This window comes from Penicillium longicatenatum, assembly GCF_028827895.1.
Source record: "Penicillium longicatenatum strain IBT 33135 chromosome Unknown contig_2_segment0_segment0, whole genome shotgun sequence".
NCBI classification, from domain to species: domain Eukaryota; kingdom Fungi; phylum Ascomycota; class Eurotiomycetes; order Eurotiales; family Aspergillaceae; genus Penicillium; species Penicillium longicatenatum.
Genome location: NW_026643120.1, coordinates 5,551,306 through 5,578,035, shown reverse-complemented (window position 1 = coordinate 5,578,035; position 26,730 = coordinate 5,551,306). Strand labels below are relative to the sequence as shown.

Below are 26,730 nucleotides of genomic sequence, written 5' to 3'. Positions count from 1 at the left end.
TAACATTTCACCACTTCTGCAAGTGCAAGCACATTCTCACATCTGCTCTATGTACTTCCAAGTTCCACATTCTCAGAAATTCCTCCCCTGTTCATCACTAACCTTGTCGGCGCCAAAACCACCCCCACTTCTCTGGGTGCAAACCAGACTCAATGCCACATTCATCCAGGAATCACGGGTGAGCTTGACTCGCGATGTTGGTGAAAGGCGCGTAGCCCTGGAATGAAGTATTCCGCCCCCATTATTGCTCCACCTTGACATGGTTTTCCAAGGCGCCATGCTTTTCACATGGAGGGCATGGTTTTCTCAACGGAGGAGCTGTAACAACATAAATAGGGTCTTTCCCCCCTTCTTTGAATTCAATCCAGAGCTCCAGTGCTTTCATCGTCCTCGCTTGTCCTCCAACTGTCAGATTTTGTTCTTCACATCCTTTTGTTTTGGTGGGATACACATCAATCTACGCCTACAGATCTATACTTCGCCACAGGCATGCCTTCGACTCATCAACGTCCTGGCTGTACCCCATCCGCTATTGCATTCATCGAATGCAATATATCTCAAGGTACCACACCAGCACGCCTCTCACCATTACACCTCGCATCAGCCCGCTCCATGTACAACGGACTGCTCTATAAACGGCTTAGAAAGCCTTATCCCTCCTCCAAACTATCGCAGCTATAGTTTCAAACACATTCTGCGACCAAATTAATCAAGGTGAGTGCTCCAGCTTATTGCACTGCATCAAAAATACGAAACAAAATGGCCCACCTCTGTCCAGCCCAGCTTTGAGAGTTTATCGTCTGCTTCGCCCAAATCAGCGACAAATTCAATATGAAAGCAAAGGTAAACAAAGGTATGTAAAGGTGAAAGAGCCTGCGATCCATCAGGCTATCCATATTCCGCCGAAAAATCAGAATTCTCAATCTCAATCAGAAACAACGACATCTGGAGGGGTATACTCTATGAAGAAGAACAGACATCAGTTCTCGGCGTCGATTTTACCGGTATGTTATACAGTCTATTAGGACCACCCAGAAGCTGATGAACTCCCATGTACCATCCATCTCATGCACACCACATTTCCGACAAAAACCGACTTGCGATGTTAGACCTCAAAATAAGACGTTCGCAGTTCGTGCTCTTGAGCTCCAATCCCAGTATCACCGCTAATATATTATCCCACAGCCTCCACAATGCCGATTCTCCCGAGCTTTACATGCGGTTGAGAATTCTCATCTATTTTAATCGCCGACAGTGGATCACAGTAGGTAAAAATATTTCCCGTACTTAACGCACCTTGTTATTCAAGACTGACCGGGAATAAAAAATTTAGTACATGGATTGGCTCCGTCCATTTGCTCGGATGCGGGCGGAATAGTCATGAGATGCGACTGGGGTCATGTGTCGATGGTTCTCGGGTCAACGGCCGGTTTCTCTTTGTTTCCAGTCAACTGATGTACCTTTTTTCCTTGTTTCATTGGCTCTCCTATTGGCTGTAAATGTTTTGTTTTATGTTTTTTTAAAAAAATTCGTCTCCTGTCTTTCCTTTTTTTTTTTTTTTTTTTCCTTTTCCTTTTCTCTTGCCCATATCTTTTTTCTGTGCATATCATGTCTCTTGCGGGGTCGTCTGCCATGGTCTGTTGATGCAGTCCAACGGTTGGATTTTCTTCCGATTCGAGTCATCGATGGTACATTGGTATCTACACCAATCGGATATGTGACTCAGCCTCCAGCCATGGATCTTCATCGCGAGAGTACGTCTCCACGCCGTTGAAACAATGGGAGCCCCACTGCAGGCAGCCTTTGTGAACAGATCAATTCTCACACGGCCAATCAGAAGCAAGGACAGTGACAAGCTTTGACTAGCGACCGGAAAACACTGGATCTGATTCGGATTTTCTGCGTCAGCGCTGCTATTTCTGGACGGAAAATTTCAATTTTACTCTCAATATGTCAATTTGGATTGGGTGCTGAACTATCCAATGTAATTCCAGATGTAGTTTAATGAATTCCGCATCAGCCAACTCCTCAAGGTCCGCGTGGCGGATCAGCAGAAGCGAGAAACTGGGATCGAATCAAAGCGATTGTTCCTGTCGGTCCGCAGTGCCCTAGAGTCGAGAGCCAATCGCGTCTGCCGGTCGACCCGTAAACTGTTCAAAGAATAAGACATTGATCAGATTGCGAATATGAGCCATCGAGGCTCGCGTAAGCCTTTTCATGTCGCATATCCCTGCTCTTTGATTTTCATTCCCGTTATCTTCCCATTTCCCCTCTTCTACAGTTTCCCTTCTCCAGTCTACACGAGACCTTATCCACCCTGTACTTCGATCGGATACGAACTCCCCGCCATGCACTGACCAACGCCTCACGCCCAAGTATACACCACCACATCACCCAATTCTGGTCGAAATCAAAATCCACCTTCGTCTTCCAATTCCTCCATAAAAACACCACACCTCGTTCGCATTCTCTCCAAATCTCACCATGGGTCTCACTCGATCCGCCATCATCGTTATCGTCCTGGTTGGCTGCTTAGGCATCACTGCCATGGGCGCCGCCCTCTTCCGCCGCTACAACCCGCTGGAGGAGACTGCACGATCCGGCGATGCATCCCATGAACAGAACCAATACATGCGCCAAGTGCGCATAAGAAATTACGGACATATGAAACGAGAGTCGCTGGGTGCCGCGAAAGACCTAGAGTCGCGATGTAGGTTACTTCATCGAGTCTGCTGATCAGTGCCGCTAACCGATACAGATACCTCGGAGGAAGCATCGGGTTATTACCAGCCGTATGCGCACGAGTCACGGAGCCCATCCACGAATGTTGCATAATGAAAAAAGCAAAAATCGAAACACGATTATCATGACAGATACTTTATGGGAGGTTGGGCTTATTCCCAGGCGTCGGAAAGGGAATCAACGGTTTGGCAGGGTCCAAATCTGCGATCGCTGTTCTCTGAGGATTGGGGTCCAGTTCATGGCAGCATGGTTTTGAATCCGAACCATTCGGGATAAGATTCGATCGGTCTCTTTCTTTTCTTTTTTTTTTTGCTTTTTCGTTTTGAAGCGTTTTGTTGACTTGCATATTCTTTGTTGATCGCAGATTATGTACTGGGGAAGTCCCCCGGGTTTATGGGTGCATCTCTTACAGTGTGTTGGTTCAATATCATTAAGGATTTATGTTGATATTTTCAGCACAGAGATTCCTGAACTACGCTTTCCATGTTCTATGGAGTAAATTTGGACCCGCCAATCCCCTTGAGAAGTCCTATCGAAGCTCTATGACACAGCAGCACGCTGTATACTTCGGTTCCTAGGTTCGAGTTGGATGGATCCAAAAATCGGCCTCGGCGTAAATGACGTCAAAAGGACGACCAATTTGGGTATCCAATAAACCCAAAGCCAGAAAAAAAAGGTTCAACTTATAAGTTCCATTGACCGTTTGCAGATCATTATTTTGTGGAGATGTCGGAGCAGGTCAATCCACTGCAGCCTCTAGGCAAAGCCCTTTCTCTGGCCCTATGGAGCTTCACATCACAATGGGTCCTAGTTCCGCAAGGCACAGGAACCGTCCATGTTGTTCTCGGTCGGCTAGACTACCAGTTCAACGGTTTTTGAAATCTGGCCAAAATTGTGTGGATATACACTATTGTCTTTTTCAGCTTGTGTCTGACATTCTATCTCCTTCGCGCATTGAGTTATCCAAAGCATGTCCGCCATGAATCGCGCAGCGCACGAACCTCATTGAGACGTCCTGTTTTTTGTGCATCGCCATCAATGTCTCGGCCGCCGGTGGGCCGTGGGGTATGCCGCTAGAGTCACGTCAGTCCACGCCTCCAAATCCCCGCTATAATCATCGAATACCTCGAAGGTGACGCCGGGCTCTCAGTCGCAGGAGTCAATACAGTCCTAGTCATGTTCCAGCACTCCAGTCAGCTCAACAGCAGACAAAGTCTTTCAGGACATGATTTTCTGCGGGCCAGTCGGGCAAGGCTCATTCGCTCTCCAGGTATTGGGCGAGGCAGTACAGGAAAGCTTTGGGGCGCACCAGATATTATCGGGCTGATGAAAGAATCCATGTGGCTTTTAACGTGGGGCCACGGCGTGTTCTGGTGGTGCTTCGCCATCCTTAGCATAGGTCATACACTCGGTGCCCGGCCGCGTGGGGGGCGGAAACCCCCTTTCACATTGGCGGTGTGGTCGATCATATTCCCGTGGATACGTTGATTGGACATCTTTCTTTGACCCTGGATCTATTTATAGAGCCGTGATACTAACATGACACCGTAGGGAGTGTTCACAAACTCGGCCGTTGAACTTGAGGAATATCATGGATTCCCCACGCTCTTGCTGTTGTTTCCATCGGTCTTCTACTGATTGTGCAGGTGAAGTGAGTTGTCAATTAGCTCTTGACTATTCGAGGAATCATCACCGGTCGCATTCTCGGTCTTGAGCATGGTGGAGGGGAAAGGGTCTGGACCCGTTACCGTTAAGGGGGGCATATGATGCCTGAAAACTAAGTTAAGAGCCTGATCGCCGAGATGACTACACAAGGCTGCCACTTTCTTAGTTTTGACTTTCGACCTGAGGCAGCCTAGGATGAAACCTTCATTTCAGCTGCTCCGATGGCGAGGTTAAGCCGTTTGGGGCTGTATCGTGCGACGGCTTTTGATTTGATCGACACAGTCTCAGCCAAGCACAGCTCCACATTTACCCAATGGTGAAGTCAAAAACGAATACGGCTGAGACGTGTCCCAAGACGCTAACATATTTGGAGAGGAATAACAAAGAAATGACCGGGTTTAAGGAGAGCTACGCATCGGAGTCGGGATTCGCAGGGCTGAGGCGTTTTGCGTTTAGCCCCAAAATCTCACGCGATGAATGACGCCAACGATTCGGGATCGCACAGTATGCTCATTTCGGTCGAATTTTGGCCGCCTATTTTGAAGGAACAATCCAATCGTGTGTCCGATTTCCACGGAACCTTGTATGGGATCCTTTCTTATTTGCTGACCATGCCTCATCAGGAAATCTTAGCGTACTCGGTCGGACACGGAATTCGCAACTAGCCGATTGCCCCCACATCTTCATGGTTCGTGCGCGCGAAAACATACGAGTACGGGGGCGAGGCCATAGTGGAAACGCTTATTTATTACGGAATATGTCTTCGTGTCGGTGAAGGAGAAAAACTCTCTCTTTCCTCTCTGTGCATGACACCTTAAATGGATTTGATCTTTCGCTAGCGAACAGATCAGAGCAGTCATGATTTTCAAAATGCAGGAACCCATTATGAGCTCCAGCTCCGTAGTCTATGACAGCGACACAGCTAGCGACGAACGGTATGAATCTGCCCCGCTATCACATTCTTTCCAGAATCTAGTTTCTAATTCAATGCAGACCTCCATCGCAACCCACAAGAACCAAGATTCATGCAAATTTCAAAGTGGCCCGCCCGCCCCCAAAATCATCACTCCGTCTGGCCCCAAAGCTCCTCCTGCAAATCCAACAAGTTGCGGTCAATCATCGCCCAGTCCCGGTTTTAGAAATATGGCAACCACCTTTCCGCAAATCAAAACTCACGCGGGAATTTCCCCAGCGGCCTAAATTAAGATCTGGGGATATCTACGTGACCAGCAATGAACCTTATATGATGCATACCAATTCAATCCGAAAGGACTCGACCAATTCCTCTGAGAGTGAAGAGGATTGCAATACTCCGCATAGGGACATTATTGCAGCTTTGTGTCAATCATCGACCGGCGAGACGCCGGCATCATCTATTTACTTTCGCAATGCCCGGTCTAGTTGGCAAGGCAGTGTGGGTACGGCAGGATCGGAGAAGACGCCATGTTACCGATTTACTATTAGGAATGATCAGGAGGGGGATCAAGATTCTGGAAACCGCGGAAGGATGATCTTGCAGTGGGAAAAGAGAAGTTCAACGGGAAAAGATAATGGGCCTGATTCGGACCAATTCGTCTTGTTCTTGATTGATCGGACTGCGAGGAGGAAAAGTCGCCTTGCCACGATGACAAGGGGCGGATTGGAGATTCTTGTGCGAAAGAGCTCTATCATGGAGCACCTCCAAATATGCATGGATTTAACGGATCCTCTACCGGCTACAGGCGATGCTAGTGCCCGCGAGGCATTGGAGGCATGGTTATACACAGAGATCCTCACGCTGGGCGTGTGGGTTGCTCAACAAGAAGGATGGCATGGACTGGCTTCATGAAACAGACTCGGTTGACATATCACGACTTTAACGATACCAAATAGAATTTGATTAGCGATTATCTTGATCACCTAGTACGTAGCAATGCCTTCCTCCAGAGCCTTGATCTGCAGCGCCAAAAGACGCGAGTAGTATCTGCACAGTGCCAGGTTTCCACCCATAAACCAGAACCCAGGGTGCCCGCTGCGTTGCCAGATGGTCCGGAACTCACCCTCCGCATTCAGCCCCCACACATTGCCAACGCGATCCGCGACCTCGTCACCAAAGATGATGCGCGCCTGCGTTCTCATGTTCTGGTATCCCGTCGCAAAGACAATCTCATCGGCCTCCAGCTCCGACCCATCGGCGAACCGAATCCCATTCGCCAGAATCTCACTAATCTCCTGTCCCTGTTTGACCTTCACCTTCCCATCTACAATCAACTGGCTTCCTCCCACATCAATGTAATAACCACCTCCACGCTGGAAGTACTTTAGCAAAAGCCCCGCCTCCATGGGACCGCGATCGACCTGGAAGCCTGCCTTTGCCAACCCTTCAAGTGTCTTCGCGTCGTTCTGGTTCACGGCCTTCGTGACCTTCGTCTGCTGCAGCTTGAATAGCTCGGGCGCCACACTCATCAAATAAGTATCCGCATCTTCAGTAGGCGGCGCCGCTTCATCATAAAGGCCCTTGAGAGCGATCTCAGTAATAGAGTTGGACGAAACCACACACGTCGAACTTCGCTGCACCATGGTTACATCATAACCCTTCTCATAGTAGTCTTGAGCAATATCATGACCCGAATTACATGAGCCAACAACAATGGCCTTCTTGCCCTTTTGTCCCTCCTTTGCGCCAGGGAACTCGGAGCTGTGGCAGATTTGATCACCCTTAAAATTCTCCATCCCCTTGAAGGTGGGCAGGTTCTTCTTCCCGGAGTGTCCGGTGGCCTGAATTACATGGCGTGGGTGGAAAGTGCGTGTCTCAGTCGAGCCATCTGCTTTCGTGCGCTCTAAGACAACAGTCCATTGCTTTGCTTTCTCGTCCCAAGATGAGGACTTCAACTCGGTGCGGACCCAGACGTTGAGTTCGAGTAGCTTAACGTAGGATTCGAAGAACTCCGCTAGTTTATCTTTGGGCGTGAAGATGGGCCAGTTGGGTGGGAAGGGAATGTATGGCATGTGATCATACCACACTGGATCGTGTAGAACAAGTTGGTGGTAGCGATGACGCCAGCTATCTCCGATTCGGTCTTCTTGGTCAATTACCAGGGTGTCAACATTCAGCATCTTCAGACGTGCAGCTGCAGTCAGACCTCCTTGGCCGGCACCTATAACCAAGCACTTGTTAGCTCGGTTTCTCAAATATCTGGTAGTTGTTAGTGTAGCTCTATACATACCGACGATGAGAACAGCAGGATCTTTTTCTTCATAATTTTCACTCGCAGTACGTCGATCTTGCCAGTTCGTTCGGCCCTGGTGTGCGCCATGCTGCACTCCAACGGGTCGGTGGCCATTAACTAGTTCCTCGTGGCTGGTGATCTCGTTAAGAGTTGTGAAGACGGTGAAGATCTTCCACTCCTCTCCCTCTTGGGCAAGTCGTACAATGCCCCTGCCGTTACCGAAGCCCGTAGAAACTTTAACAAAGAACTCAATTCCGTGGACCTCACCAAAGGCATCAATCGGGCCATTATGCGGTGCTGTAAATGGAGAGGAATTGTCAAGCTCAAACTTGATGACCGAAGGGCTTTCAACAACAAACTTCGAGAGAGCTTCGGCTCCTTTCAGCGTCCGGAATTCCCATGTGAGACAGAGATGATCGCGCCAGTAACTGTTATTAATGAACAGCGACGCGAGAGCTGCAGCATCCTTCTTCACAATGCTACTGTTGACCTTCTCGATCACGTTACTAGCGATAATCTCTGGTTTTTCGGGCGTGGATGTGCACGTCTTCGGCAGAACACCGATAGGGATATCGCAGGAACCCGGTTCCACTCTATAGCGTGAGGGAAGGCTGGGCTGTGCCGTCACATCAATGGCCGTCATATTTGAAAGGTACGGGTATTAGAGTGTTTTCAGAGGGAAGAGGTAGAGAGAAAAGTGTGGGATAGAACCAGAAAGCTGAAAATGTGCGCCCGTATTTATGTGTGATTATGTGAAGAACCCCGCACGCGTGGAGTAGTGGAGTGGCTTGTACACGGTGTGACCCGCGTCGAAACTTAGTCTTTTCAGATTCCAAAGCTACTTTTACATTTAATTGCAGGGGGTTTGGCAGGATCAAGGCGCTATAGTCTTTTATATGGCATTTAACCTTGATTGACATAAGGCTGAGCCGAAGGTTCAGTGCCCCGCATTTAATCAATCTTCAACTAGGCGAAACCTGTATTGCCACCTCCCCAGATTAGCAATACGATCATGACAGTACAACAAGCAAGAAGTTCGGTTAATTGGCAATCGTTCGTGAACCTATAAATGGCGGGGAAATCGGCGAAATCGGCGATCGAGATTCTTCCCGCTAGCACTACGCCTGTTACCAAAACATTATATGTGGCTGACTCAAACACATATATTCCCAAATCATGACCCATTTCCAAGGTTGTCTTGCCAGAACCTTGTGATTCGTGGGCTTTTCAGAGCGCTATTTGGAGTGATTGTGTGCAGAATGAACGAAAGTCGGTCTCGGGAATCGGTGTCGGTGTATTCCCATGGATTTGCCGGTCGCATTGGATAGTACAAAAACCACCGCTCACGACTCCATGCCTCTATTCGGTAGAATGCGCTGCACAACACAATCCAAATCAAACTATCTGCACACTCTTCAAAATGGTCATTTCTCAATTACTCCAGTCTATAAAGTCGGTCACTTCGTCCGGTCGGGTCGATGTAGATGAGCTACAGCGGGCGCAACTATCCCAAGCATGCGATCAGTTGAAGAGTCTATGCGAATCTCCTTTGGAGAAGACCGTCAAACTTCTCTTTGCCGTCGGTCCCTCCCTAGCTTTGCCTCGTGTTAGGAGGGACAAAGTTAATGAAATCTCTTTAGGGCCATCAAGCAATGGCAATTCGCTTGGGAGTCGACCTCAAGCTCTTTGATGCCATCGCCAACCGTTCATCCAATCAGGAAGGTGGCAGGGTCACCATCAATCAGATTGCTGAAGATGTCAAGGCAGATGCTAAGCTCGTCGGCATGTTTCCAGGACTTCAGTCCAAACTTTTCGCTAATTTGAAATAGGGAGAATCATGAGATTCCTAGCGTCAATGGAAGTTCTCAAGCAAATCTCCTCTGATATTTACCTATCTACATCACTCGCCGAAGCCTACATCTCGGCATCCCCGCTATCAGCAGCGGTGATTCACTTGTAGGTTCAGTCAGTGGTAAAGACGAAGACATTGCTAATGAGTAATAGCACCCACTTCCACACTATCCTCTCCCGGCTCCCCGAATATTTCGAACAAAAAGGCTGGAATAATCCAGGCAACATCGACGATGCCCCATTCCAGGTAGCCATGGGTACCAAGTCTCGTTATTTCGACTATCTGTCTTTAAAGCCGTACTACCAAAACGCATTCAACACAGTGATGGCATCATCATACCGTCGCGGTGAGAAAAGCTGGTTCGAATTCTTCCCCGTCAAGGAAAAGCTACATAGTGAAGATCCCTCCTCTGTCCTCCTAGTTGATGTCGGAGGCTGCCACGGAAAAGATCTCCAGATCTTCCATGAGAAGTTCCCCGGTCTATCAGGAAGACTTATCCTCCAGGACCTGCCACATGTCATTGAAACAGGGGATATACCTGCCTGTATTGAAGCGCAGGGATACAGCTTTTTCGATGAACAACCCGTCAAAGGAGCGAAAGCCTACTATCTTCGCAATGTGCTCCATGATTGGCCAGATCAGCAGGTGGTGCAGATTCTGTCCAGAATCCGTGAGGCGATGAGTCCTAGTTCGCTTCTGCTGATTGAGGAAAAGGCTATGCCGGAGATGAACGTTCCCTTGATGGCTACTATTGGTGATATGAGTATGATGGTGTCGTTTGCAGCGGCGGAGCGAACGAAGAATGAGTATTGTGACTTGTTGAAGGAAGCAGGATTGGAACTATCCGGTTTTTGGGAGCCAGAAGGGGCGAGCGCTTTGCAACCTGCAGTTTTCGAGGCAAGAACTAGCCAGTAGTATACCGAGGGAGCTGCATGTCTGGTTTTAAGGTTTTCGAACTTTGCTAGCATGATAGCTATGTATGAATGAAATTGCGATGTTGTGATTATTCAATGAATTGTGTTATTTTCAAGTGATCGACCTATAAAGAATTTCAAGAATTAAGGCTTGGAGTTCGCGAGTTTGACGGTTTGGCTAGATGCACAAATGCCCTATATATATTTCCTACTGCACCCCCAAGGTCCAATGCCAACCTCTAAACAGACCTTGCGCCCGACAGTTGATGCTATTTAATGTTCCAAGTTGTATATTCTACTCAATTTATTGAAGAAAACAAGTATAAGCCAATGCTATACTATGGAATCTCCATCACCTCAACATACAATTTGAAAGGAAATTTTCAAAATTCCTGATATGTAGCAATGTCAATTTTTGGGCAGCAGACAATTTTGCTTTATGTAGCATTAGTTTGCTGCACATTACATGAACCAGCATCATTGGTCTAGTGGTAGAATTCGTCGTTGCCATCGACGAGGCCCGTGTTCGATTCACGGATGATGCAGATTTCTTTTTTGTCTTTTGCCTCAAATTAGCTCCCGGGACACCCGGCAATCTTCTATTTTTATCTCCCCCCTTAATGTACCAGATGGGAAGTCACACCGAAGGAATATTAAGCTATTGAATACTAACGATCCTAAGACCGTTAGACCTTGTACAATGGTCACGCTGAGCAACAATTGTGCCTGGAGAATTGATTTTTCATCGCTCTAGACCGCCATTAACATGCCGGTAGCCAGGAACGAGCACCCGCTAAGGTTCCGCCAGCAGGCGTCGTAAGCCCGCTCGTATTGGAGAGACGCGTTCCCGGAGCCACTTGTCCAGCTTTTCAGTCATCTTGGCAGGGCTGACGCAAAAAGTGTCGCCACTATAATATGCCTAGACTTCCGCCCAATCTGCAGCTCGCGGGGAAATCTCGCGTGCCTCCTTATCCGCCCCTGGGACCATCCTGCGTTCGCGTTCCAGCATCGAATCAAAAAAATGCTGGATCCCAAATTGACTATATGAAATTAACATTCAGGTATTCGCCATGAGTCGAACTAGACGCCAATGGCTGGGCTTCTTCCTGGCACTCTTCATCATATCCATGCTCTATCGGCACCGTCACTCATTGAATGAATACCATGCCCAACAAACAACGCCCATTAATGAACACATTGCCCCTCCGGATGCACCTAGTCCAGATATTCCCAAGCCAGACTTCCAAAATCCCGATTTTCCCAGCGAACCGCCGCTTGATAAACAATCCCACAACACCATTTGGAGCCGGCTCCCTATCCGCCATCTCGTCGTACCTTCCTTACTCCCGCCGACCCAATCGCGCCTCGGTATCCCAAAGATCCAAGCAAGCGAATCGAGCTTCTCTCAAATCACCACTTGGTTCCAGAAGAGCAGACAGGCGGCAGTCAAAGAAGCATTTACCCGATGCTGGGATTCATACAAGTGGCTAGCGTGGCAGACCGACGAGCTTACGCCCATGAGCGGCTTGCCTAGTAATGGACTTGGTGGCTGGGGTGTGACGTTGGTGGATAACCTGGACACATTATGGATCATGGGAATGCGATCGGAGTTCGACATAGCCGTGAAGGCCGTTGTCGAGATCAATTTTGAGACCACCCAGTCGTCGGAAATCAATACGCATGAGATTAATATTCGCATACTGGGTGGATTACTGGGCGCATTTGATCTCAGCGCCGATCGCCGATTGCTGAACAAGGCGATCGAGGTTGGCGATATGCTTTATGCGGCATTCGACACGCCGAACCGCATGCCGATCACCCATTGGGATCTGCACCGGGCCGCACGGCAGGAAGAGCAGTTCGCCGAAGAGATGGTCTCGGCGTCAGAACTCGGTTCCTTTATTCTTGAATTCACAAGATTGTCGCAATTGACCAGCGATCCAAAATACTTCAACGCTGCACAACTGGTCATGGAGATACTCAGCCAGTTGCAAGATTTGACCAAGCTCCCAGGAATGTGGCCGGTCGTCCTGAATGCCCGAACGGAAGTCTTTGACGGAGACTTTTTCACATTGGGTGCTGAGGTCGATTCTCTGTATAAAACATTGGCAAAGGCCGATATGTTACTTGGAGGCCGATTTCCCGTGTATCGCAAGATGTATGAGAGATCGACACGGACCGCCGCTGGACACAGTCTCTTCCGTCCGATGACTCATGATAACAAAGACATTCTTGTCCCAGGGTCAATTCGTGTGATGATGACCCAAAATGGAAAGTCTCGTACGCTATTGGAAAGTCAGGTTCACCACCGTGCCTGTTTCACGGGAGGTATGTTCGCATTGGGAGGAGCACTCTTCAGCATCCCAGCCCATCGCCAAATCGCGAACAAGTTGGTCGATGGCTGCATCTGGGCTGCCCAGTCTATGCCTCTAGGTATCATGCCCGAGGTATATGAGACGATTCCGTGTGCTTCCCAGAACGACTGCCCATGGAACGAGTGGCATTGGAAGCAAGAGGTCTGGAAAAGCGTGAACAACAGTCCAGAGCCAGATCCCGACATGGACATTGATGCCTATATCCGGGATCATCATCTGCCAAAAGGCTTCATTGCCATCCCCGATTCTCGTTACAATTTGCGACCGGAAACCATCGAAAGCATGTTCAATCTTTATCGCATTTCCGCCCGCGAGGACCTGCTCGATACCGCCTGGGGCATGTTCGAATCTATTCAAAATACCACTGAAATCATCAATGGCAACGCTGCCCTCGCCGACGTCACGACTCCGACCGAAGACCCAGTTCACATTGACTCCATGGAAAGCTTCTGGATGTCCCAAACATTGAAATACTTCTATCTCATGTTCAGCGCACCGGATGCCCTCAGTCTGGATGAATATGTCTTCAACTCTGCAGGACATCCTCTCAAGCGACCGGAGACGGAATGGATACAATAGGTCTCCACTCTTTATATTTTTCTTGCTCAATTGTTTTATTCTTATGACGGTAAGATGCATGTACATAGCGTGGGTGTTAGGGCCTGTATACATATCCAGGAAAGCTTTGCATTTGATTCGCTCAGAAGAACATACCTAAATGTATATTCTTCAACGCCAGAACTGATGAGATGAGGATCAATCACTGGCAGCAGTTGTTGATGTAAGAGTAAAATAGAGTTCCGTCAGGTCTTGATCTGCTGGCGAATCGCCGTTTTTGGATCTTATCAATTCCCCGGCCCCTGCCGAGACCGACAATCCCGAGAAAATTCCCCCACCTTTTCACGCTCTTCATAGCATTGGCCAGTCTGAAGAATGGAAGGAAAGGACCCAGATGCGGAGGTGCTGAAATCCCATAACCAAAACTCGTCTGAAGAGGCTGGTCCGGATGCTCCCAACATTCTTTCCGATGATACCGACAAGTCTGGGGAATCCGGGGAGAATGCCGAGGATAATGATTTCACCCCAAATGAATCATCGATGAAGTCCAATTGCTGGAAACCTATTATCGATGCGTTACTATGGGCGCCGCCATGGTGCCGATGGCATAAAGAGAGCCCACCCAAGTTTGGGATGCCATTAAATATCCTCTTTGCCTTTGCTGGAACGTTTACGGTATGTTCTGGACCAAAGCCGATCCCCACATATCCACTTGCGTGGTGGGACATCACTGATATGATCTTTAGGTTGCCAATCTTTATTATGCACAACCTCTTTTGGATACACTTGCTAGCTTTTTTGATGTGTCTCATGAGCGAGCATCCCTAATTCCTACCTGCAGCCAAGCTGGCTATGCAACAGGGTTAATTCTTCTCTGCCCCTTGGGTGATTTGGTTCGGAGAAGGCCTTTTGTCCTTCTTCTGACATTTATAACGGCGACTCTATGGATTGGCGTGTGTATCACCAATTCCTTCAATGCATTCCTCGCTATAAGCTATCTTTCTTCGGTTACCACTGTTACGCCGGTAAGTAGCGAAGTAGCGGACAAAAGCATATTTATCTGCATGGATTCCCCCTCCTTGGCTTGAACGTGTGCTAACCATATTTCACAGCAAATCATGCTTCCCCTGGTGGGAGACCTTGCTCCGCCAGCTCGACGCGCAACGGCATTATCGATTGTGTCATCAGGACTAGTCCTAGGCCTACTATTCGCACGACTCCTTTCAGGAATCATCGCCGAATACTCTTCGTGGAGAAACATTTACTGGCTATCCCTTGCACTGCAATATGCAATCTTCATCTTGCTCTGGGCATTCATGCCAGATTACCCACGAACCAACACCGACATCTCCTACCTAAAAGTCCTAACCTCAATCGTGCAACTATTCGTTACCTCCCCAGTCCTGGTATACGCCACATTCATGGGATTCTTCCTATCGGCAACTTTCACCAGTTTCTGGACAACGCTCACCTTCCTCCTATCTGGCGCACCCTACCACTACAACACAGTGACAATCGGACTGTTTTCGTTAGCAGGTCTAACTCCAATGTTTCTCGGTCCCTTTTATTCCCGATATGTCATCGATAAATTCGTTACGCATGTGTCTATTCTCATTAGCTTAACTATCTTGCTTACTGGAATCTGCATCGGTGCGTATACGGGTACATTTTCGGTGGCAGGCCCCATTCTACAAGCAGCGTTGCAGGATTTTGGTCTCCAGATGACGCAGATTGCGAACCGAACTGCTATATACAGTGTTGCGCCGAAAGCGCGAAGTCGGGTCAATACTGCCTATATGATTGGAGTTTTCTGTGGCCAGCTTATGGGAACTGCAGTTGGGAATCGAGTCTATGGTGAAAGTGGATGGATTATGAGTGGGTCCGTCAGTGTGATCTTTGTTGCGGTCTCATTTGCCATTTGCATGATACGGGGCCCGGCTGAGAAGGGATGGGTGGGATGGAGCGGTGGCATTCGGATTCGTCAGGTCGAAACACAGTAATTGATGTCAAAAGTGCTAGACAAAATATAACAGAAATGTTTCATGGATCTCAGTAGTGGCCGAATACTCGCCACTTCTGAATTATTTGACAATTACTACCTTCTATACGTCAAAGGCAGCTCTGGGCGGATCGAATGCACTGCCATCAACAAACGAAGGGAGATCCCAAAAATTCAACGCATCCAGTCCTAGATCAGTGAACTAGAAAAAAGTTAGTCATCTTTAAGAAATATTCAAGAGTATAGATGACTAACCATAAAGTCCGAACCTAAACTAGAGCCAAATGTACTCTCAGGCGTCCAAATACTGGATTCACCCATGGCGGTTTGTAAGGCCCCTTCTTCGGTGACTTGGGACTCGGAAATGTGTTGCTCAAGTAGGGTACGACAAGTCTGCATGCTGACCATAAATGCTTCACGAATATGGGGCCAATCCCCTTGCTCTTGACGGGAGACTGGTTGAACTTGCGCCAGAACTCCTGCTAGCAGGCAGTACCGTTTCATACTCGGGATGCCCGCCTCTAGACCGGTATAAAGATGACCCTTGATACGTTCCAGTGCCTGAATGAGCGGAAATCGTGCAGCGTTCGCGATTTGGTCAACTGCACTCGAAGTAAATGGGGGAATCCCTTCTGGGTGAGCGCCAAATTCTTCTTCGAGTTGTGTGATCAGCTCTGATGAGATGACGATCATTACATCCAGGGACAAGTGTGCTTTGAACAATCCTGATCCCGAGAGAGCAAGTCGCTGGAAGTCTTGATGTGGTTGCTGATCTGTGTCTGCGAGGCCTTCTGGCATCTCTCCATATGAAGCCATCATAAGAGCGGAGTCGAGACTGAGTTTTCGGGCGAGATAGAAACGGGGGTCCTTTGCAGCTTGAATGGTAAATGGTCGATAAAGGTTCAACAAGAAACGTCGGAGTAGAGTATCCATCAATTGGTAGTGAAACTGGGTGGGTCGGTTCTTGGATCTTCTGGTACTAGTCGTATAAGTACGAAATAGTGCTGCCATCTCTTTACAGGCCGAAGTCAGTACGCTGCCTAGCTGCAACGCGGTTTCATAGAGCTGTTCCCGACCGCACTCGTTGATAGTCCTTGCGACTTGCAAGCGGATCGGAAAAGACCGCAAGAGCAAAATTTGCAGCGAAGAGTCTGTGAAGAAATCTTGAAGTTGAATCGGAGGTAGGATTGTAGTAGAGGGATCGATATCCTCGTCGTCGATATTAGCAGGTGGTCGAGTGTCGTAATCCGTTTCAGCAAGTAACGGTGGCATTGCTGCATCAATGGCCAGCTGAATATTAAGCTCTATTATGGTAGCCCATATCCGACGCCGCATTTCACCATCAAATATCGATATTGTTGGAAAGTTGCAGGGATCACGATGTAGTCCCTGGCCGACCGCTTGGCGCAATAATGCTCCAGCCGACATCCAGTTCGATTCCTTATCCATCGCATAAGTTTGACGGCAAATAAGAAGCAGACAATACACTTGCAAGCCCTCCAGGTTTCCAATCTCCTTCGAAAATGGACCGGACAACCACCACTGTGCCGCATACACCCAGCGCTGGATCGGCATACCGAGCTCATTCAATGGCCCAGGCTTGCAATGGAAGACGGACCCGATAGCAAGGATCAACAGAAGCTTGAGTAAAAAGCCCCTAGACGCTGATTGAGGGTCTTCCCAGAAACTTTCAAATTCTTGGTTAAAGGTTGGAACATGCAAGATGCGATATATCATCCCAAGAGTGCGTAAATAATGCTGGACCAGCTGGTCGCATATTTCCCTCGGAGGCAAATCACTCAATAGACCTGGCGCGGGATCTACCAGCTGCGGTGCTTGCCGACTCTTAATACGATATCTCAGCTTGCGGATATCTGTAAGCGATTTGCTGATGGAGTTGTGTTCACTATCCGTATAGCTGGCTGTGCTTCGCACTTGGCGTAAAACACGGAACTGAAGCAAGTCAATAGAGTGAAGATATATAATGATCAAGGAAATTTCACCTGTTGAAACACAAGGGCCCAATGAGTCGTACCAAACAGCTTGGTTCTTCCATTGTCGCTTTTGATGCGAGGTGCTAGGGGGGAAATAAATGTTTGGGGCTGCTCCGATCCTCTAAGTCTGCCAGTGACGCGATCAACTTCTCCACTCAATTGCTGAGTATCTTCATCCTGGTGATGGTCTTGGCTACCGTGGGCCTTGTTTTGCTCCAGATCATGCACGCGATTCTGCAGGGCTTTAATACTGCGTTCAAGTTGCGCTATTCGAGCACGGTCGGCAGAGCTCCGGCCAGCGCCCGAAGAAACATGTTGTTCATCAGAGTGCGACGAAAGATCATGCTCACTAAATCGAGATGACTCTAGCCTAGCGTCCAGTGCAGCTTTACCCTCGTCAACATATGCGCAGTTCAGCGAGGGGTGAGACTTGATGCAGGGTCCACATGGCATTTCCCGGTCGCATCGTACCTTGCGCCGTCGACATTGCTCGCACGCTAGCGCAGGTCTTCGGCGCTTTCGGGGATTTGGCTGGGAAACTTTATAGCCGTTCATTTTCACAACTCAATCGCGGAGTATTTTGTTTTGAAATCTATGAGTATTCTCAGTTTTGTAAGTCGTGATCGTTAGTGTCGCAGAATTCCGGCCAATTCCGGCAAACTGCGGGGAATTGGTGATCGTTGACCGATCGCCAATGTCCCATCCAATCCACTTTTATTATCGATAGTTCATCAATTAACCTCTTGCTCCATTATTGTTAGTCTCTTATGATACAAGTTTATTTGAATGTCAGGGGTATCTATTCACTATGTTCATGTGAGCCGTATATATCCAGAAGCCCACCCTTTACCCCTTTTGCCCATAACACCAAAAAGACCCAAAGAAAGTACAAAGAAATATGGTAAATAAGGTCTATCCGCCAAAGGACATGGCGCGTTTCCTTGTGGATCTCCTCCGAATTCCAGCCTCTCGGCTCTTGCGTCCCATGCGACCCAAGGCCATCGTTTCAAGAGTGTAAGGTTTCCCGCCCCAAAGAATGTTGTTGCCCTTCTTCTGTTGAAGAGGCGGAATCCAGAAATGTGTCACAGCAGCCCCGATGACCATACAAGCACTAAAAACAAAAAGAACAATGCCGTGGTGGCGAGTCGATACGTCTCCGAGACCACCGCCGAACCGGTAGTAGGTGGAGAAGACTTGGACAAGGATGGAGCCCAGCTTGCCAGCGCCTGCGCTAAGTCCGTAGCAGGTAGCTCTATAACGAGTAGGGAAAATCTCGGCGGGGATCATGTAAGTTGTTGCGTTGGGACCTATGTGATGTTAGTTGAAAACCGAGGGAATTGAAGCGTTGACCCTACCGAAGTTGAAAAGGATCTGGCCGAGAATGTATAATGCAACCGAAGCAGGCGGATTGTTGATCAGACAGACGAAGATGCTTCCCAATGCAATGAAAAGTGCTGCTAGACAGAGGAAAGTGTATTTTTGCAAGGCAACTCGCTCAATGCGATGGGCGAAAACAATGAGCAGGAGACCGCCGACAAAACTGCCGATGTTCAGAATCACCAGAGCGCGGATAGAGGTCTGGAAGAACATGTCGTAAACGCTAGCTCCTGGGCGAGAGTCGGTCATCCAGTATGGCTCTGATACTGAGATATGTAGCTGGCCCCATGTCTTAGCCAAGAATTGGGGACTGGCAAGACTGATACCATAGAAACCGAAATCCATGAGCAGCCAAGCCAATGTCGTACCAGCTAGGCTGCGCCAGTTTCCTTCTGTCCAGAAGTATCGAATAATATCGGATTTTGCGAGCCGCCAGTGTGAGTTGAGAGTTGCCGGTGGCAAGTTACTGTATTCTTCATCTTCATGAATGGAGGAGCTGGCCAGGGAAGAAATGGGTGGGAGCTGAATCGAACTGCCCATGATAGAAGTAACGTTTCCAAAGCCCTGTGCATCGAATCCGGGGCTGATAGAAGGCTCGCTAAAGAGAGTGGTGGCATCGAACTCCGCGGTGACTGGGTCGTCGTCGATCTCAACGAGGTAACGAGGGCTCTCGGGAATGGCAAATCGGAAGAGAATCGCAATGGCACCGGGAACAACACCAATTCCCAGAACCCAGCGCCACATGCTGTCGACGCTGCGAGTAAGATCATCGCTGTTACTGTTCCTACCGACCGCGATCACGATTAACGAAACCAGATTGCCTGCAATTTGGCCCAGAGGCTGCATGAAGAAGACGGTGGCCATCATGCGGGCGCGGTGCTTGGTCGGAGCAAATCTATGGCTTTGTCAGTGATCTAGATGGAATCGCGTGGCAGAAACTATACGTACTCTGATGTAATGACAGCACTGAGGGGGTAGTCTGCTCCAACACCAATGCCGACACAGACTCTCCACCAGATCAACCACGTAAAAATGCTCATACTGCCGTCCTTGCCTTCGGAAGACATGACCACCCCGAGCGTCGCGGTGATCAGCAGCACCAGTTCAACACCGTACATCTTCTTTCGCCCATTCTTGTCCGCCAAAAATCCAAACAGCACCATACCGAGCAACGTTCCGGCCAAGGTGGCAATGTTGATGCAAGTCAAACGAAGCGAGGAGGTATCGTCTTGCCAATAGACGTAGGAAATCATCGGAAGGGCCATATTACTAGCAAAGAGCTTTGAAAGCACTGTCAGTGGCCATTTCCTTTCGGAGTTCTCATAGTTCCAACTCCCACTCACAGTGTAACCATCCAGGAAGAAGCCGAGACCGGCGACGAGTACGACAACCCATTGATAGCCTTGTCGGTCAATCGTTTCATAGATCTGTCGCATGCGCACATATCGATCCTGATTGTCAAGAATGTCAAAACCACCCCGCCATGCCAACCGCACCGAAGCTGCTCACCTGTTCATGATCGAAATCCCGTGCTCGATCGGTCTTGTACAACCGGGCATGAAACTTCCCCATGGTGAGCTGTTTCCCCTCAGGTTCAAAGGATGGAAGAGATTTGCATGGCAGGAAGCAGTATATGTGCTTCTCCCATGCAGTGCGGGGCCAATCGGACTGGCACGTTGAGCCTCGAGCGGACAGACCCCTGTTCGCTCTAGCGCAGGCTAAAAGAACGAGCAGGGCTCCACTTGCCGATCCAGCCAAACCCATTGATTCCTCGCTCCACGTGCGGGACTCCAGACGACTGAGACGCTGTGCGGGAGCCCCACATTGCTTGGAATCCACGCTTGACTTGACCACGTTGGGGCAAACACAATGGTGCCTTGTCTATTTAACTTTCTGGGAATCGGATAAAATGGCATTTTAAATAATAGAAAATTTAAATAAAAAATCAGAAAATTAAAATCATTGTAAAGATTTAATCTAAGCAAATGAAATGCTCGTATAATGGTATCACAGTATCACAATATGTATCACAGTATCACGCATTACGCCTCACGCCATTGACCCCGCCATGCAAATTTATACAAAACCGAAATTATTAAAAAGAAATTATTCATCCAATCGTTAGCTCCGTTGACAGCAGCTGGCAGAAGCTCTTGCAATCTAGGAACCAAGTAAGCGATCGCTCGGATCATCCGGGATTTAGCACTTACCGTCGTCGTCCAGGAAATGGATCGTTAAATTCCGCATTTTCATGAGGATGTCGAAATTCGGGTCCAGCTCTAATACGACTGGCCGCCCGGCCTTTTTGGGTGGTTTGACACTCGCAACGCAGTTGACTAGGATACGTTAGAAATCAAGTCGATAATAATGCACTTGTCATACTTACGTGGAATGGACACATATCGCTTGAGCTCTTTGCGCTGGGAGTTGGCAAAAAATAGCATGACTCGTTTGCCATTATGGCCACGAAGAATTCGGAGATTTTGACTGATGCATTCTTCGCCACGGCCCTTGGATTTGGCTTCGGCCATGCCGCCGATGAACATCAACTTAGAGCAGAGGAGAAGCTCTTGGAACTGTGCGCAGTCTGTCCTATTGTCAGCCTGATAATATTCCTGCGGGGTGGCAAATTCGGGTCGGTCGCATACCTTCCCAGTTCTCAAATTTGTAGGATAATTGAGTCATAAAGACCACCTGGGCGGTTTGGACGGTCTGGTGCTCGAGGAACGAGATTCGGAGAGGATATTCTGCGGAGTCTTTGGGGTGCTCAAGATGCGGAACTGGCAACTTGGTATTGTGAACTGCAACGTCGCTTCATGAGCCTTGGTGTGCAGTGCAGAGCTTTTTCTCGGGACTTACACGCATGCACGAAGGGAGTTTGTTGACCGAGACCTCCCCCGAGCTCGAGACATTTCAAAGCCCCCGTCGAGTCCTTGCAGACATCGATGAAGGTATAGCGTAGCTTAAAAAGTTGGCCATTCTTGACAAATGATCTGCAGGAATGATTAATTCGCGATCAGAAACAGTGTGGGGGAGGATCGAAGCACGAACATCGTCATATGTGGGTTCAGTTCAAGGCGTATCACATCTTCGTATAACTGCCATGATTGCTTTCTTGAGCCGGGGGAGGTCGCGGGGCTTTGGAAGAGGATACTGGTGGAGGCGGACGACACGGTGGAGGTTGAGACCGTGCTTTCACGACGCGTAGTAGTGCTTGCCCACTCCTGAAAATCTGGAGAAACTAACGAGTTCATGGCCGCTGGCCTCCTCGCTGCCTTTGGGGGGAGGGTTGGAGAATCGCGATTCAAGGCAATGTCACATCTGCCAGGGTAGATCCCATATCAGATTGATCGAAAGGAACCATGACATATTATTGTTCCCGAGGCCGAACAATGGATATATGAATGAGCGTGATAAGCGCTGCGGGACTCCCATCGACAGCGGGTGGATCTCGGAGGCGAACGTGCTGAAATGGCTGGCCAGGAGATCTCCCCGGGATGGATCCACTTCCAACGTATGTTATTCCCATGTGGCATTGCCTTTCGATTCAAGACACTGTCATTTCAGCCTAGACCCGGTAATTGTCGATGTCGTTCGAATACGACTGTCAATTCAGGTATCTGGGCATGGTCCAACTGCCTCTGTTGGGAACTCCCCGACCCTGGATTTCCCGATCATCTAGAAATTCGAATTCTGACATTTGGGTTTACAGATCCCATGGGTCTTGCCTCCGACCTAAGAACCATTATCCAGGATTTTCCCGAATCATTCTCGAAAAGATCTGGAACAAATCATGCCGATCGACACGTGTGGTCATAGCTTTGAATGCAAAGAGGCTGACTCGTAAGGCGCCTAAGGGAGGGGCGATGTGCGCAATGATAATAATAAGTTCTCATTGTGCATCGACTTAAAAAAAGCAATCTAGTCATTGCCTTTGTCCTTGCATGGTCACTTGTGCCCGAGTCTCCTGACATGGAGTATCCTTCTTCCATAGGGTTGATACCGAACCACGTTACCACGTATTCCAGAAGATTTACCACTGCGTAACAGCTGCCAGTTAAACTTCCACAACCACCACGCAGGGATTGAATCTCATCTCCACCATAGCAACATACCTATCAATACACGTGCGCGGCGTGACCCCGAAATGTTGGGATGCGTCCACCTTATCGCCAAGTTCTCCCAGCCACAGGACCGGAATAATCTCGCGTGTTCGGTGAAAGAGATCTGGATGCTGAAAGACCGACCCTCGCATTACGCCAATTGCTTTACATACAGGGACTAGATATCCACACCCCAAAATGGGGTAGTCTGTCCGGCGCCACATGGGGCCCGGAAGGACGGGGTTGAGACGCATGAACACTGCATCCACCAGGGGCACGCAGGTAGCCACGGTGCTCCAACCGATCTCCTTGACACTCGTTTAAAGTGGATAACAATTGATCTGTGAGCTGCTGGTAATTCCTAGTAGAGCTTCTTGGGCCCACATTGCCATCGTCATCCATAACGCCTTGGCGACCGTGCCTCCGACAGTGCCGAGAGTAGTTGTTTCACCGAAGAGCTCGACAATATGCTGCGAGCTCTGGCTCTAGTCTCCCCTTTTTTTGGGGGTTGATTAACGATGACCCTCATAGTGTCGGCTCGTTTGCCTGCGTTTCTTAAAGCTTCCCGTGGAAGTCGCTTTCGGGTAGGTTGACCCGCCAGGCCCATCACTGCCCTGCCGACGGGGCAAAGTATGCCCGAGGTACTCCTGGCGAGAACTGAGGCCATCTGGGAAGACCCCCTTAGCGAAACATACAAAAGTTCTGTCATAAAAACGCATTCGAAACCAGCTCGGAATGAGAGCTTGGCAATGCTGTCCGACAAGGCGCAGCCAAGATGACCACATACGCCATTTGATCACCATTCTTGTGCTCTTGACCACCGCATAAGCTTACTGAGAAGAGGTGGAATGGTGTGGGGCTGATGTTTTGGCATGGATTCATGGCAGGTGCCGCTACTCGGTTATAAGCGGCATTCTGTGTTTGCAAAATCCCTGCTATTTACCAGCGACCATAGATCGTATAGATCGCCGCTTGCATCTTCTCACCCGCGACACAACAACCCCAAAGCCGTAGCTCATGATTTCAAGAGATTAGGGTTCATAAGTCGCTATTTTGACAATATGCCGCGGGGTCCTGATCATTGCCAATGATTGGCCTCATTAGTCAAATGACACACGCAAGGCGAAATCACCAAGATAGATATAACTGCGCCCCGCGAAGTCTTTCTTCAGGGCTTGGCAGCCCCGGAAGACTGCTTGATTCGGTAGAATCTGCAACTCCCATGTCATACTTGTCGAAGAGCCGCTTAAGCCCTTCAGGACAAATAGGCTGCAATGCGTGGTTTTGGATACGGTCATGCTTCTGAGAATTTCAGGCATACGTAAAGGTCAGCGTGGTAGATCAGTCGACACGAAGCAATGATACAGCTAGATCAGCACGCAGTCATCCAAGTGGCTAAATGTTTTGAAACATGAGAGAAAGAGCGCGAGCCATGATCCAAGGCACCCTCTTTTACGCCTTCTGGCTTACCACAGGCAGCTACAGAGTCGATGACTCCAGAGAGGACGCTATCTTCAATAACCGATGGACGCTTGTCAAGATATTGATGACTGACTCTGTTGTTATCATGGTGTCACCCCCAAAAAAGGTAGAATTTGGGGGTTTTAAACACGAAATTAAGCAAGACATATTCATTTGTCGACACCCTACAATCCAAGGTACCAAGTCGCAATTACCAAATTGGGGGCAAAAAGTTGACCTTGGGAGATGATATTATCTGTAATATGGGGTAGGGAATTTGACATGCTCTTGACGTCAATATACACATACAAATGAAACTAAATTCCCTTTATGATCAATTTGTGTTTACCCGGACACCTTTTCCGAAGAGGCTCTTCCGAGGAAACTATACTATTCCTCACGGGACTGATTTACCACGGCCTCTAAACCTCCGACCTAATTTTATAGCCCGAACGTGACTTGTCCTTTTGCTCCATGCCGTCTAAATATATGAGCCTAGGGCTGGAGCAATGTGGTTTGAAGGCGTTTTTTATTTTGACTATACTGGGCCCTACCGCGGCTGAAAGTTCGGTCATCTCTCTCTTCGTTTATGGTGCTGACACGCAGTCCCTGATCGGCTTGGTTGTCAAGGTGAATTATGATCACCATGTCCTTCCTAGATTACCATGGCATGATATGCTGATAATTTGATGATTATCACGAATCCGAAAAACCAACATATGGCATCAATTGTCTATTCGGTCCCAATCTTCACATTGTGGAGTGCTCCCGGGCTTTCTCTATACGGAAGATCCACAAACGCTTGAGTGGGCATTGAAATCGCCATACGCTTCGTGAGCTCGCTAACGAACGTACTTGCCAACAATAGACTATAGTGCTGTTCACAGGCATTTAATATGCTCTACTGGTGGTAGCACAGCTGCTGTCTGCACTGAAACAATGCCTGCTAATGGCTCAACTTCGGTTACTAAATCTTTGACATTGAACCAATGTCAAGTCACTTTCTTGGCAATTAATATTACCGCTGGTCCTACTGCGACGTCGAAAATGCCACCGCTGCATCTATGGACACCACCTCATCGGACACTTCCAGTGGGTTTGCGTCAGGGCCTTATAGTGGGGATGCGCCTCAGATCACGGCACCTCTGGAGGCAATCTTGGGTAGACTGGTTGTAGGACTGGTGGCCTTTGCTTTGTAAAAGCATTTCTTCAGAACAAGGACCTTCACAATTTTGAGGTTCTTGTACATGTCAAAATGATGCGATGTGAAGATATCCTGTTGGAATAGCTGAAGGTCTTCTTGATATCATGTCGATTTAAACGGATCTAAGAGGCCGAACCGCACTCTTTAGATCCGGACCTGTTAAGCGTCAGGATTTCGACGAAACTCACAATAAAGCTACTGAGACACTTGCAAAATATATTTACATATAGAATATGAGGACTCGTGAAATCGACGCCGAAAATGACAGCTTTCGACGCCAGAAACGGCCTCCTTTCCATCCGTAACTTTGGAGGGCGAGCCGGCGCTTCACTGCCCGCCGTCCAGCACCCATCACTAATTTGCATCCATCTAGCGTTGTAAGTCATCATCCTACGGACCCTGATCGTTGGCGCTTGCTCGACTCATTCCATGTGGATCCCGCCTAGCTATTATACCTCCTTAACAATATTAACTACAATGGTACCATTTGAGGCTATACTTTCTAATATTACCGATATATCGACACCCGTGGACAAGAAGGAGGGGCAAATGGGCTTCAACGAAAAGACTGAAATATGTATGGATCAACTTGAATTTTTGAACCATCGTATTTTCAAACAGATAGCCAGCGGTGTAGGTTTAAACATATGGATTTCCAGGATGGAACTTCGGCTCCCCAACAAGATTTTCAATCTCCATCAAGTTCCCTTTCTCATAATCCTGGCACATACTTGGCTTAAAGGCTGTGTCATTCGGATCTTGGTGCATAACTGCATCGACGAGATCAGACTGAAGAATCACCCCATCAGCCTCAGCGATGGCCTGAATTTGCATCATCATAGGTAAGATCAAGTCGTCAATGATGTGCTGACTCATTCGCATCCGCGGCGTGTCCATCTGGAGAATAGAGGAAATGGGGCTCATTGAGCCGTTGTATGCAATCTTACGCCATCGGACCTTTGGGACGTCAGGCTCATAGATAACATCAAGTTTGCCATGCGGGTTGTAGATGTCAACATATACCTTAGCTAATTGTTACTTCAAACTTAAAGTAGCCCAAATTCAATGGCTTTAGACCTTCAGGGGCCCCGAAAAAGGTAAACCAGACACTTTCTCGTGATTCAAAACAATCCGCACCGTCGAGGGGTCACTGCGGTTTCGCAGTCGTGCTCCACAAGTATTACACCTCTTGAAGTATAGATTAAGGTATTTCATTATTGGCTTTTTTCATTCCTGAGTATGAAATCAGATATTTGTTTCTCAGCCAGGCTGGCTTC

The 26,730-nt window shown here is 48.5% G+C and overlaps 10 protein-coding genes across 10 annotated transcripts; 5 read left to right on the top strand and 5 right to left on the bottom strand.

The window, feature by feature from the left end:
* Positions 1 to 2,484: 2,484 nt before the first annotated feature.
* On the top strand, positions 2,485 to 2,835 carry N7484_004588 (uncharacterized protein; the record flags this gene model as incomplete). Its single annotated transcript, XM_057115008.1, has 2 exons — positions 2,485 to 2,710; positions 2,759 to 2,835. 2 exons carry the CDS (start codon positions 2,485 to 2,487, stop codon positions 2,833 to 2,835), a joined length of 303 nt encoding a protein of 100 aa, XP_056975148.1.
* A 2,457-nt stretch (positions 2,836 to 5,292) lies between these two features.
* N7484_004587 (uncharacterized protein) lies at positions 5,293 to 6,235 on the top strand (the record flags this gene model as incomplete). The annotated part of the gene is made up of 2 exons (XM_057115007.1): positions 5,293 to 5,342; positions 5,401 to 6,235. 2 exons carry the CDS (start codon positions 5,293 to 5,295, stop codon positions 6,233 to 6,235), a joined length of 885 nt encoding a protein of 294 aa, XP_056975147.1.
* Positions 6,236 to 6,306: 71 nt separating this feature from the next.
* Positions 6,307 to 8,259, bottom strand: N7484_004586 (flavin-containing monooxygenase; the record flags this gene model as incomplete). The annotated part of the gene is made up of 2 exons (XM_057115006.1): positions 6,307 to 7,544; positions 7,614 to 8,259. 2 exons carry the CDS (start codon positions 8,257 to 8,259, stop codon positions 6,307 to 6,309), a joined length of 1,884 nt encoding a protein of 627 aa, XP_056975146.1.
* A 777-nt stretch (positions 8,260 to 9,036) lies between these two features.
* N7484_004585 (uncharacterized protein) lies at positions 9,037 to 10,383 on the top strand (the record flags this gene model as incomplete). Its single annotated transcript, XM_057115005.1, has 4 exons — positions 9,037 to 9,195; positions 9,257 to 9,398; positions 9,446 to 9,572; positions 9,621 to 10,383. The coding sequence occupies 4 exons, from the start codon at positions 9,037 to 9,039 to the stop codon at positions 10,381 to 10,383; spliced, it is 1,191 nt and encodes a 396-aa protein (XP_056975145.1).
* Positions 10,384 to 11,452: 1,069 nt separating this feature from the next.
* N7484_004584 (glycoside hydrolase family 47 protein) lies at positions 11,453 to 13,336 on the top strand (the record flags this gene model as incomplete). The annotated part of the gene is made up of 1 exon (XM_057115004.1): positions 11,453 to 13,336. One exon carries the CDS (start codon positions 11,453 to 11,455, stop codon positions 13,334 to 13,336), a length of 1,884 nt encoding a protein of 627 aa, XP_056975144.1.
* Positions 13,337 to 13,690: 354 nt separating this feature from the next.
* On the top strand, positions 13,691 to 15,315 carry N7484_004583 (MFS transporter; the record flags this gene model as incomplete). The annotated part of the gene is made up of 3 exons (XM_057115003.1): positions 13,691 to 13,990; positions 14,062 to 14,340; positions 14,428 to 15,315. The coding sequence occupies 3 exons, from the start codon at positions 13,691 to 13,693 to the stop codon at positions 15,313 to 15,315; spliced, it is 1,467 nt and encodes a 488-aa protein (XP_056975143.1).
* A 102-nt stretch (positions 15,316 to 15,417) lies between these two features.
* On the bottom strand, positions 15,418 to 17,863 carry N7484_004582 (uncharacterized protein; the record flags this gene model as incomplete). Its single annotated transcript, XM_057115002.1, has 3 exons — positions 15,418 to 15,516; positions 15,570 to 17,267; positions 17,318 to 17,863. The coding sequence occupies 3 exons, from the start codon at positions 17,861 to 17,863 to the stop codon at positions 15,418 to 15,420; spliced, it is 2,343 nt and encodes a 780-aa protein (XP_056975142.1).
* A 357-nt stretch (positions 17,864 to 18,220) lies between these two features.
* N7484_004581 (phosphate transporter) lies at positions 18,221 to 20,257 on the bottom strand (the record flags this gene model as incomplete). The annotated part of the gene is made up of 4 exons (XM_057115001.1): positions 18,221 to 18,615; positions 18,664 to 19,580; positions 19,634 to 20,136; positions 20,195 to 20,257. The coding sequence occupies 4 exons, from the start codon at positions 20,255 to 20,257 to the stop codon at positions 18,221 to 18,223; spliced, it is 1,878 nt and encodes a 625-aa protein (XP_056975141.1).
* A 538-nt stretch (positions 20,258 to 20,795) lies between these two features.
* Positions 20,796 to 21,939, bottom strand: N7484_004580 (uncharacterized protein; the record flags this gene model as incomplete). Its single annotated transcript, XM_057115000.1, has 6 exons — positions 20,796 to 20,845; positions 20,896 to 21,021; positions 21,072 to 21,272; positions 21,334 to 21,486; positions 21,545 to 21,678; positions 21,737 to 21,939. 6 exons carry the CDS (start codon positions 21,937 to 21,939, stop codon positions 20,796 to 20,798), a joined length of 867 nt encoding a protein of 288 aa, XP_056975140.1.
* A 4,153-nt stretch (positions 21,940 to 26,092) lies between these two features.
* On the bottom strand, positions 26,093 to 26,350 carry N7484_004579 (ketopantoate reductase PanE/ApbA C terminal-domain-containing protein; the record flags this gene model as incomplete). The annotated part of the gene is made up of 1 exon (XM_057114999.1): positions 26,093 to 26,350. The coding sequence occupies one exon, from the start codon at positions 26,348 to 26,350 to the stop codon at positions 26,093 to 26,095; it is 258 nt and encodes an 85-aa protein (XP_056975139.1).
* Between the last annotated feature and the right edge of the window lie 380 nt (positions 26,351 to 26,730).